Below are 13,157 nucleotides of genomic sequence, written 5' to 3' on the forward strand. Positions count from 1 at the left end.
GACCATTTCCCAATGGTCGTTGGTACTCTCCAAAAGTTAAATGTGGTAATCTGTGTTATTTTTGGAAAATTCCTAAATGTCCTCCCGGAGTTATTTGCAACTGACCTATTTAGTTTCTCAGGTATGAGGATGTATTGATTTAAATAATCTTTGTTCAGTTGAATTGATGGTGCAAGAAGCTTATTCAGAATGCAGCTGTGGTTATTGTTTGGATGTTACATTATCCACAGATTACTGAACTGATCCTCAGAATAATCCTATGTCAGTCTACTGTAATCATTTTTTTTTAAAAAAATGTCATCAAGCAATACAACTGCTAATACATACTTTAGTTCAAAGCAATAAATTGAGTCAAATCTTCCACTCAAATCCCGTTATATGCACATCTTTCCAAACATTATTCACTACACAAAGGGGAGGAAAAGAAACGCAGCCTATGCCACACCACTGTAATGATTCTACACCAACTAGCATCTATCTAATTAACCTTACAAAGTGAACAGTCCATCAAAAGCCACTTCCATTGACTTCTCAACATCTCTGAAAAAACAGCAGTTTCATTTCATGTTGGCTCTCAGGCCTTTCAGGAGCCGTGCCAGGAGAAGCCACCGATCACCAGTCTCACGGGTCCTCTTGTTCAATCACTGAGTTGAAACTGCTTCAGAGTGCACTAATTACACTCAGTAAAGTGCATTGCAGAGCTTTTGTTGAGGCTGATGAAGACCTGCCAGCTGTGACCAACGGAGGTCGTCTCTGAGCCCTCATCACTGGGGTTCAACAAGGATCCATGGTACTGAGGTGCTTCAAGGGTATGTACCGACCGCCTTGTTGCACAATTTTCACTCAGAATGTTCAAAAACTTAACGCTGGATGACATTTTGGATTTCTTTAATAATGAAGTCTTTATCCTGGAGTTGGAGACACCTTCAGTTACCCACATGAAACTAAACTCATAATCAAAATGCGATGTTGAAAATGATGAAAAAAATAAGTGATATGATCCATTTCATAGACACCATGACATGGCTTCTGTATTTCTTTAATGTGATACTACTCCTGTTGAAACAGGATTTGGAGCCAGGATACAACACAAAGAGGGATCGCTGGTGAAAACTAATGCAAAATCAGTTCAGGAGATAAAATGTTGTTTTGATGGTAGAACACGACCCCAACACTGACGGTTTTCCATAAAGTTAATGTGCAGGAGCAGAAATATCTTGCGTTTTAGACAAAGAGATGAGGACTATTTCCTCAGTGCCACATAGTGATGAAATCAAGTAACTGTGTTCTTTTGTGAACAAGCTAAGGCCCAATTCAAATAAACTTTATAATCTTAGATTCAGGCTCACTGTTTGGAAATATTTCAGCGCTCAGTAGTTTTACTGTATGGAATAGATAAGAGTTGAAAGGCCGTTAAAAGACAGTTGAATTAACTATAATAATGTTTGCAGGGTTCCATGTTTCATATACTGTAACTCTGGAGAGTTTTGTGGTACTGGCCTTTCATTTTTATTGCCTCATAGAGCCGGCGAGCATGAGTTTTCCTAAGTCTCATATGTATTATACAGCCTGCCTAAAACACTTCACTGGCACTCCTCGAAAAGAAATCCTCCACATCATGTTTCACTTAAGGTTCAGCTAAAGTATAAAGGCACTTCTTTTCAAGAGGGGAAAAAAGCTGATTTCACAAATACTGTGGGTAATTCAATATACAAGACTATAAATAAAACACAAAACACCCCAGGTTGCTCTTTTTGAGAAGTTTTCATGAAGCGGTTTGATGAGCAAAGCACGATCTGGAAAATGCTGGAAAAGGCCAAACGTAGGAATCACCGAATGTTTGTCGATTGATATGACAGGCAACATTTTGGACACAGCTAAAGACAAACAGCTATCTCGACCTCTTTCTAAACAAAGACTCGGAAAGAGAGCTCAAACTCCGGAGCTTTTGCAGAAATTACTCTGTTTTATGTCTCACTCTGTCAGATCTCTGGAGATAACGTGCAGTAGTAGTGAGTCTCATTTCCACAGCTTATTTACCATCTTGTAATATACATCAGCTTTTTGTGGAGTCATTCCAATACCCATATAACGTGAGCTCTATAAAAATGTTTTAAATATATCTCTCCTGTTTCCCAGCCTCTATCTGTTTCAGATCCTGCCCTCCTACGCACCCTCTCCACGGGCTCCACATTCCACATGGAGAGAAAAAGTCCAGTCCATGGGATTGCATTACCGCTAGGGCAAGGCAATTCTGCCCTCTGTCTCTTCGCTTTTATTTACTCTGCACTGAAAGATGAAATGAGGGGGAACAAATGACAGCTTCGTACTTCCTGTGATGCAAGCCATCCGTTTTGCAGAGAATGTGTTTCGAGACTGTAAAAGTAAACATTATAACTTTGATGTAAGGGAGTTTATACGGTGCAGGCGCTTCCTCTTGGGGCGATCTTTATTCAATATCCTGGGACGTGCGGTGCGTGTCTACTGCGCTTCCAGAGGTTACAAACAACCTCATCTTCTCTCAATCATAACATTAACAGGAAAGTCTCATAATCCCCACATCTGGACCTGAACGTTAGGTACTTAAGAGAAGCGTTTCTGAATGCATCACATATTTACTGCAAGGCTGTGTTCAAATGTTCAGATTTGCATGTTAGTAAGTGCCCTAATGCTATTTGTCACAATGCAATACTGTTGATCATAAAGCTGGAGATGGTTAACATCACATCATGAGGCTGGTGCCTCCGCTGCAGTACAAGAGCTATAAAGATCTCCGCCCGGGGCAATCAGCTCGGAGAGGAGCGGCTCACCTGAAATGAGACAGCAAGGACACCCGGAGGTAAAACACCCCGTTAAACACTTGGATCAATATTAACGTGACTTCCATTTCATGCTTGCCCAATTCCAATCACCTAACAATATACTCTGATACTGGGCCGTGGCTGGCTGTAACAGGGCAGGTTATTACAGGCAGAGGGCAGAGACAGAATGTGCTGGCTAAGCTGTCAATGCTGCTAATAGACAACGAGGCAGAGTTTAAGGCAGAGTTTAACCTCCCATCACACACGTTCATGAATGTACACACTCCTCACACACAGAGACACACACACTGCACAAAAGTGATTACAAAGGTTACACTGATGCACGCGTTGTGCCAATTTAAAAAGTTTCCCCTTGACGTTTGCATGCTCAGAGAATTTGAGTATGTTTCATCTTGGCGTATGATAATTCTGGCAAAAGCACTGAACTATGTCTTCCACAGGAAAGGGTTTAGATGTATTATTATTGGCAGTTTTAGTCCAAAATATTAATATCAGCTTTCAAAAAAGCCATGAGCGTTGGTCAAATAATATCTGTTGGAAACTACAAATAAAGAAAAATAATCCCACTTCTAAAAAAAAAAAAAAAAGAAAAGAAAAAAAAAACATTTCTTACAAGGGAGAAATAAAAGACGATTACGGGATTCTTAGATGCTGTCAAATTCGACGCAGGCCACTCACTCACTGCAGTGTTTTTGTAAAAAATAAACTCTCCTGCTCACTTTCATTTCCCCCAAGTGAGCTCGTAAGACTGACATTTACTGTGAGCACGACAGTGTTAAGTCTGCCCTCTTCAAACTCTAGATGGTGGCTGGTAGAGTATATTGTCATATCTCGCTGTCAAACCAGAAACTGTGTACTCAATTTGGACAACGTACTGGTCCCAGATTTTAAAGCTTTCATAATGACTCTCCAGGGCCAACTCAGACAAGCCTCTTTGTTTTTCTACTATGCAGTCGGCAACCCGCTAAAAAGTTCTATAGACTCCCTGTCAAATTTAGGAAACAAAGTCTGGATGCTATGACTAATGGATATCCAACCTCTGAGCCTCCGTGCCAGGGTTATCTGCTAAAGACGGGTCCTATCTTTAATACCATGCTAATTAAAAGTGAATATTCATGATAAAAAAAAAAACAAAAAAAAAAAACACAAAGGTGTCATCGCACATTTAAAACAAAAACTGTCACTGCCAAAAAAAATCTATTGAAGCTCTACTAAAGAACAAAAGATCCCTCTCATTTCAACTCACAACAAAACCTGGCCTCCGCCGTGCAGCCACATCAAAGCCTGCTGGAAAGAGCCTGAAAGTGCAGCTCACCTCTCAAGGAGAGCAAGAAGGCCATCCGACCGCAGGCGATCCCTTTCACTTGACAAGTTTATACATTATTCCACTCATTAAAACCACCACATGCCAGCAGGACTTCAACAACTCTTCAGTCAACCAGGAATTAACGTCAAAGAAAAGAGACAAAACAGATAGCCCGAAAGTGTTATGTAGTGATCTGATGGACTAAACAACATGATGTGTATTAGTGGCATTGTTTTGAAGACATCTGTTACATATATCAATAAAGGAAGTGGTTCACTCGTACATCAATTTGAGCAACTAGTAGATAAGTAGCAGTAGATAAAGAGGCCAATACTGATAAAGTTAGCAGAAAGAGCAACGGAAATGGAAGAAATAGCGCTTTCGTATAATCTTCTCTCCAGATTTTGAGAGTAAATCTATCCTTTGAATCAAATTCTTCTGGTCTCTAGACTTGGAATGCATCTCTAAAATCCTTGCTGCTTCCTTGTTTCCAGAGTATGTGATGGATGGTCACAGTTTAGCCACAACAGCAGAATACATTAGCTTTATGTTGCACTATTCATCTACATACAGTAACTCAGACGCTCCACTAGAAGTAGTGTATTTGTGGATTTGGTCCTGAAGTCACAAAATGATAACAATAAATAAACAAAAATAAAAAAACATATGAACAGGTTAAAGTGCTTACTTGTAAGAATGTTGATTTTTGAGTCTCAATCCTGACTCGTCAAATACTGACACTTTGGGATGTTGGCTGACCTACAATCATCATGTTTAGCGAGGTGAGTTTGCAGGATAGTGAAAACAGGGATTACTTGATTAGTATTTTGAGTTTTATACTGATGCTTTGTTTCACAGGTAAGCATTGTGGATACAACATAAAACCATTTCTTTGCAGATGATACTGAAGTATCAAAGCCAGGATTTACACTGATGCTAAGACTCTTTTCTTTTAGAGATGATAAAAGTTTGGGTAATTTAAGTACACTTGTGTCGTTTTAGACGCTTAAGTTCATTGTTAAACTGTAAATCATTCTGCTTCCATTACGTATTCAGTCGATAGGTTGATTTTAAATTCTTACTTCCTAACATCAGCAATGGCCCCAAAAATCCGGTAACAGTCGGGCTCTACTACTAAAGAGTTGCAACATTTTTTTCCTTTAGTCCTCCCCACCGCAGTCTGTACACATCACCAAAGGCCCACAAATTAGTTTGTGGCTAAGAATAATGGAACCATAACAAACTGTAAAGCAGACGGTGCCATTATTTCATGTGTGCCTTATATATGGACCACCTGCAGCCGAGGCAGCAGCTGGCATGTGTTTGTCTCCAGTTCTGCCATGATCCTCATACAGCAGCCATGGCAGAGTTGAAAGCAGCCAGATGACATCCCGAACTCAGCCAACGGTTGGCTTCAGGAGGTCAGTGAACATGGTGATCATTATGCCTGTGTTGTTGTAACTCCACAGTCGTTTTTAAAGGCAATCCAGACCATAATGCATTGCCTGTTTTCTATTTTCTATAAAATAAAAAAGGCTCTTACTCCATTAATTTCAGAATCAATACTTTCACCCTGGTGCCGTGAGCACATTTGCTCTGCTATTCAATTATAGGAGGGAGAGAAGGGCCAAGGGTGTTTAATAGTACTGAGCTGCCTTCCTTTAAAAGGCGGTGTTGCATGACATAAGGCAAAATTGACACAAGGTGGTGGGCAACAGTACAAGACTGCCCGGGTCAATAAGAAAAGTTTCAGGCAAAGACAAGAAACAATAAAGCGAGTGATCCAATTTGTTCCTGAGTATGTGATGTGATGGAAATAAAAAAGTGCAGTAAAATGGACGTGTCATGTTCAATTCACAGGACTCATAAATACGTTTCCCATAAAAATGACACGCAAATTCTTCGCAGCAATATGCTAAATGATGTGGACAAGCCTGAGCTAACTTTAGTGCCCTTTTAATGCTTTTTTTATTAAGCTTTAATGACAACATTGATTCTACATTTTATGTTTTAACCTCTCTAATTCTGATTAAAAAAACATTCTGATTGCACAAAGAAACGACGAACTCACCGTATTCCTGCAGCAACTTGCATGTGACATCTAAGTGGGTGGAGCCAAATGGGTTTCTGACAAATCTCCGCCTCCGCCGCAGGTCATCCTCCCAGTAGTCCAGACGCCAGAAGTCGTGCAAATGACTAGGAGAGAGACAAGAGGACAGGAGGGTTAGATAGAGCACACACCCCTCAGCGATGGTCTGATTACAGCAGCCACTTCCTTATCAGGGGAAAACATCTTGAGGAGAAAAATCAGGCCACAGATAGCAGTTTTATTAGGCTGAGTAGTGGCATGCTCTGCAGAGGCATAGTAATGTTTGCTCTGCTAAGGCCTATAGCATCAGAACAGCAGGGAGCAGCAGCAGCCGCTGCACACATAAATCACAGGCACTCCCATTAACAAATACAGCATCAAATTACAAGTATAAATGGCACAGCTTGCCTCCTTTTTTACAATGTTTTTTAACAAGTCTTGTAAATCAAAGGTAGGAACCTTAACGCAGACAGCGTGGGGTTTAATGATCGGGGTCTTGGGGCGGTTGAGGCATGAGCCTATAAAACAAGCCCCCACCCCGCATATGTGGAGCCATGATTAAAATAATGTGCTGAAATATTCATTGAAATGATTCCCAGAGCCCTGGAGCAGCCGACAGAAAATTGCATTTTTATTCATTATTAATAACAGCGAATTAGGGCCGTAAAAAAAAAGAGAGAAAGAAGAAAACAGTTCCAGCATGTGGTAACCATCTTTGTAAATGATTATTCCAACATTAGCGAGGACCTGGGATAATTTTATTGCTTGCAGCTAATGCAAACCATTAAGCACCAGGACTAGCATTAGGTTACTAAGTGCTGCTTATTCCAACCTCGCACTAGCTGGAGCTATTTCAAACCTTTCGTGTTTCCTTTAGAGGGAAATGCAGCAAAAAATCTTATAGGGAAGGGCAACACATTAAAAACAGTGATGATTCAAATAGTCGATGTGCATTAACAGTAATGTAAGATGTGATTACATCTGCCTGGCATAAGGTTTGTTTTCATTTAATTTTCAGTCAAAAGTGAAAAAAAATGGGATCACCATTTCATATTGTTTAACTTCAGCAGCTACAGCATGTGTGCATAGGAGAGTTTAACTCTTACAGATAGCTATTCATTACACAAACATGAAGAACATCCTCTCGTAGAACAGGACTCTCTATACTCTTATCCAAAATGTCGTCTTTACCTCTGCGTTGTAAAAAAGGAAAAATACTAGAAAATCCACCCAAAGCCCCAAATGAAACCTTGGATCTTGTCCTATGTGTCCAAATCCAAGTAGAGATTTTTCAATGCATGAAGGATACAGTAAGGAGTTGGCAGGCATCCGTCTTTTTGCATTGTATGGTTTCTGCCCCCTTCCCTGCCACAGAATTGAAGCAGTCTAAACAGATTAAAGTGTTACAGGGGATCACATCACAGAATACAGCCTGCGTGCTCCATGAATATAATATCTACAAATGTCAGAAATCAAGAGGCTCAGGAGACTTAGCTGGGCTCTGACAGCGACAAGAGCTCAGTTTCAGTTAAGTATCAATCAAAACTGAGAGAGTGCGTGAGTGTGTGCGTGTGTGTGTGCATGCTCATTGTATGCACAAAGTATCACGAGGCGCTGTATGCAAAGCAAGACCGAACGCCTTGAGCTTGTCCCCTGTCAATCTCCCTCAAAGCTTAACTGAGGGAAAGAGAGATGTCAGCGGGTTGAAAGGAGAAACCCACGTAAATGATATTGTAAATGCAAGATTACACAGTGTGAAAAATGTAAATCCACTGTAGGCAACTGGGCGATTACTGCTGAAGATTATGTCCCCTAATTCTTAGTGCAAACAGACAGCAGATGCCGGTGGGGGATAAATCCGGCACTTTGAAGATTCCCTTATAACAGCATTAGCTGCATTTGATGCTTTTTATTTGGTCTGCTCTGAGTACAATTTAAGTTTAAGACAAAATATTCTCATTTGTCTTTCGCAGCAATCACGGCTACAACATACCAAACCCTGAAGTAATAATGACTGATTATTATGAGCTTGGTGCGTCTCCTTTGTTCTATCTTGTGCAGATGGTTTCAGTTTGAATGCGGTATTCTGCTGTTTGAGTAGGACCTGTGATATTCTAGACCATGTGGTCAGTGCTAGACCGGATTTGCCTGTGCTAAAGTGCCGTGCTGAAGGAACCTCCTCTCTGAGGGTGGTCCAGAAAGTGCTCAGGAGGATCACAGGCCTGATGGGGATCTACAGCTGGCAGCTACTGAGCTCTCACACAAGGGATTTCCGAGGTGGCACAGAGCCACCAAACAGCACAGTCATATTTAAAAACATAGTGGGATATAAGGAAAATTGTCAAATGGGCTCACGTGTCCCAATGGGCTTCAGTTGGGTGTCTATGCACTAAACCAACCCCCCCCTCTCTCTTTTCTACAGGGTTGACTCAACACAAGTGTTTTTCGGTACGCGTATGCACACACTCACATGCACACCTATACACAAATTTATACACATGCACTCACACACACATCCTCATTATATTACTTTATTTTAATTATTTGCTGTTTTATGTTTTGGCTCCTTTATGGTTCCTTTTTGATCCTATGGTTGCTTCTTCGCTTATTTTTGTTCATGACACGACTTTTGTAGTTGTTTATAAATAATACTGAGTTTTTATAATAAGCCCCTAAGGGCGTTCTTAATCTCACCTGCACAATATGTGTCTTTTCTTTTCTTGTTGTTTTTTCTGCTGCTTTGTATTAAATAAATAAAATAAACACAAAGTACAATGTTTTACAAATAGGCCAAACCAACCACAAGTTGTTATGGGCTGACCAGAAGTTGCTATATACTAGGCTATATTGGAATTGAGCTTAAGTAAGGGAACTTTTTTTACAGATTTATAAAATGAATCACAGAACAAGTTTTTTGTAGACCATCCCATAAGGTAGTTGGAGGTTTCTATCCCTATACGTTCCCATATAGCAGCTGAAAAAGACTGTCCTATATTAAATGCACTAGATCTAGATTTTTATTAGGATCTGCAACAAATTGTACATATACATTAATACCAGGCACCTGAATTCTCCTGATTATTTCCATAAAGATGCATGCATAGTCCCTGAAAAATTAATGAAAATATTGAAAAACACCTTGTCTCACAATATTAAAGATAGTGAGAAAACATTCCTGGATCCGTCCGTTAATACGTATCTGCACCAAAAGTTAATACAGTCTATTGACACCCAATGTCCATCTAAGTTTTGTGGAAATCCTTTCCATACGTATTGCATAATCCTACCAACCATCAAATGGACACTGGTGAAAACATAACCTCCTCGGCTGAGGTAATAAAACAACACTAAATAAACAATAAATACAATATTTATGTAATATTTATGTTGGTGACATTCTTCATTCCTTAAACATGGAGGGAAATGATCAAGGTAATCTACATACATAATTTAAAGTCCATGAGATATATACAGTAAAGTGATGACGTAATTATCATGACAGGGCTAATTGTACTTGCACATGCACACATTTGTGCCATTTAGTATACTGCAACAGAAAACAACCATGTCTGATCCCTCAAGACTGCAGATCAAACACAATTCCTGTTTCAGAATCATTAATAGAAAGCTAGCTGCCTGAATCGTTTTTATAACAACAACAAATTGTCCATCCAATAGCATTCTTTATTAAGCTGCGTTGTCTCGAGACCTCCTTATTTTCCACATCAAATATGTCTGGCTTCATGACAACCATAAAGAATGGCTGTGAGCCGGCCTCCTAGAAGCTCGCGAAATTTATTAGTCCCGTCACCCATCAATCACCCAAATGGATTTCAAACCGCATTTTAAAAGCTAATTTTCCAGCACTGATAACCTACAGGAAACAGGAGCACCATTATTTACGGATGCTTTCAGACTTGCTAAGTGCAGTAGGATAAATGTGTTTGAGGAGGACTATTGTCTTTTCTCCCTCAAATAGGTATTTAAAGAACACCTCTCCTCAAGGAGCCGATGTTGAGGTCTCTGAGTTGCCAGATCTAACAGCCCAGACTACAGGGAATGTGTTTTGTTTGTAGAAGGAAGGAGAAAGCTGACAGGCATAATTCAAAATAAGATGGTGAGGAAAATAAAAGTAAAAGGATTGATAACAGTTTTATAGGTAACTATAACATCATTCCAGAAAAGAGAGACACTTTTGACAGCTGACAAGGGCTCATATTGGATTAGAGGGTGATATATTCTTACTGCTACTATTATATTAGTGGAGCAGAGACACTATTTAGTCTTCTCATATTTTATTTCAGAGTAGTATTGGTGCTTGAGTAAAACTGTAAACAAGAGCCATTGGTAGGAAAAACCTGTGCTGTTTTCTAGATTAAAATGTGGTTGCTTGAGGTCTGAATTGTGTTGTTCTGTGGTGAAAAATAAATTCACATACAATTAAGATAAAATCACAGAAAGAAACCATTACACATTACACTGATTTGTTGTCTAAAGTAATAATTACCTTCATGTTTTTCAAGCCACTTTAACCAGAACGGTACACAGCTGCAATGCAGACAGAAGAGGATCTCATGGTTAAAGATTTCCTCTTTATTCTATTTATGCACAGAGCAGAGGAGAGTTTTTTATGTGAAGCAGTCAAGAGGAAGGACAGGGACACGCTGATCCAATAAAACACCATTATACTCCTTTTAAAAGCTTCCATTGGTGACATGAGTAGGGGGGTAATTATAATAAATGCCAGTAATCAGTGACAATTCTATTCAAAGGCGCAGTGGCTGGTTTCTATCACACGCACTGGGACACTGAGCACACGTCAATTTTTTCGAGTAACCATGAGGACAAGTGGTCTTTTCTTTCGTTTTCAGTTGTCTGAACAGGCTCACTGACTGTGAGTTACAAAGTCCATGAGGAACTACTTTGAGATGCACGTGTCACTGACCTTCAAAATGAAATTAAACTTGATTATAATATAAAATAAACAAAAGATGGTTCATGGTTAACCTACTGAGAATGTACTTGCTGAATTATTGAGGAAATTTTAGCAAAAAGAAAAATCCACCAAGGAGTGTGTGTGTCTGTGTGTTTAAATTCAGGTCATCTCTCACTGAATTCAGCACTCACCAGAGACTCTGTTTCTTTATTTTATTCCCCCTCTGTTATATCGTTCATGTAGTAAAGTATGTTTTCCCTCCAGCTCCATTCAGCAGTTAACATTACATAACATAACATCCAACAGTGGAGGTCATCCTCCAGGTATCGCTGCTGCAGTCAGTTTGTTAAAAAGGGGTGAAGATAAATCCACTTTGTAATCCCAAAGTAATATGGGCTCTCCCTCTTTTGAAAGAAATGACAAACTGTGCATTTAAAATGTTTTCAGATATACAGATTTGTCTGTGGCCATTTTGTGTCATGCTTTATAATGCACGCTGATTTATCTCATCAGTGCTGATCAAATACAAATTAAGAATCTGTTACTGCAGCCTAGTGCTCGCCTCAAATGCTTTCAGAAACTTATTTTTAGTGTGCTGTTTAGCTATAATATGAAAATTCACTCACCAGGCCACTACATTGAAAACAGACACATGGAGGACAGAAAGGGGAGTAACATGCTTACGAAGTCAAACACGCTGCCAAGAAAAAGAACAGAGAAGCTCAGAAGTGAGTGACGTTGTTCTCTGCTCAGGATGCATTTTTATATCATCTTTACATAGAAAATGGTTGTTTTTTGCTCTATAAACGTTCAGTATCTTATATATTTAACCTTTAATCGAACTGGTCCTTTGATCCCATTAAAATGGCAACCACATATGCGGATCTATAATGATGTGGATTCCACGCATCATGAAAACCATCAGGCAGCCAGCAGACGCTACAAACCGAAGCGAGGAAATGCTAAAACACTGTCTGTCAACCAGCTCATTCTTTCTGGCGAGCATTTTTATGCCACAGTCCTCAACATACTGCTGCTAGATAAAAATGAAAAAAAAAAATAGCAGTGTAAAAAAAAAAAAACACTGCATCAAAAAGTGATGACTGGCAACCATATGGTGATGAGCATTTCTCAGCCCACTACTTTCAAAGTAACCTATAAACTAAGAAAAAAAACCCACTGTGATTTCCTGCATAAAAACACATCGAGTTTGATCATGCGTCTGTCGAATGCCAAGTGTTAAGTGACTGTATGGCCAACATCATGATCAGATTATCACAGAGGGCTGCAAATGGTACACGAGACTTTCATCTCTCTAATTTCGCCGTTACATATCATCACTGCACTCAACACTGTTGCAGTCGTGAGGATATCGACCTTAAGATCTAAATGCTTCTAGTTATTGGAAATGACTTTTCTTTCAGAAATTGAGAGATACAGAATAGACACACTGAGGAATGGCTATTGGATACAGACGAAAGGGAAACAACACAGCAGCAACAAGATTAACTCCAGGTCATCTGGTGTAATGAAGACAGACGTATGCGCTCAGACGAGGGATGAGGAGCCGTACTGTACTGGAGGTGAACTCCCCTGGATCACCAGCTTTGTAGATCCCCATCTTTCATCGGAAATGGGGCACAGTGAGGCGATGCCCAGCTCAATTTCAGCACCCGCTGAAATTGATGATTGTGTGAATGGGCCTCTTTCCAGAGATAATTAGCACAGTGTGCAAGGTTAAGAGTGCCCCAAGGGACTAGAGCCTGGTGTAGGTCAAGAGCAAATGCAAGTAGAGAGAATATCAGCATGCAAGAACAAAGGACCATCATGTTTTAAATAAGATCTAATTAAATGAAGAATAAAGAAACATTAGCACTTGCAAGCTGTTTTAAAAGGAGCTGCTCTTTATTGCAACCCTATTTAGATGATGGACTGAAAAAATTAACATGGTGTACAGACCGAACAAAGACATTTGGTGGACTGGGAAGAACAGAAATCTCAAAA

General features: G+C 39.8%; 1 protein-coding gene across 6 annotated transcripts in view; it reads right to left on the reverse strand.

Annotated features, from left to right (window-relative positions):
- Positions 1 to 13,157, reverse strand: part of nbeab (neurobeachin b) — a 221,184-nt gene that overhangs the window by 71,580 nt on the left and 136,447 nt on the right. For all 6 annotated transcript variants that reach the window (XM_037079753.1, XM_037079762.1, XM_037079745.1 and 3 more), the window contains exon 37: positions 6,200 to 6,324. In XM_037079753.1, coding sequence (XP_036935648.1) covers positions 6,200 to 6,324 — 125 coding nt within the window. The remainder of the gene's footprint in view (positions 1 to 6,199; positions 6,325 to 13,157) is intronic.

The sequence above is a fragment of the Acanthopagrus latus genome, chromosome 2, assembly GCF_904848185.1.
Source record: "Acanthopagrus latus isolate v.2019 chromosome 2, fAcaLat1.1, whole genome shotgun sequence".
Taxonomy (NCBI): domain Eukaryota; kingdom Metazoa; phylum Chordata; class Actinopteri; order Spariformes; family Sparidae; genus Acanthopagrus; species Acanthopagrus latus.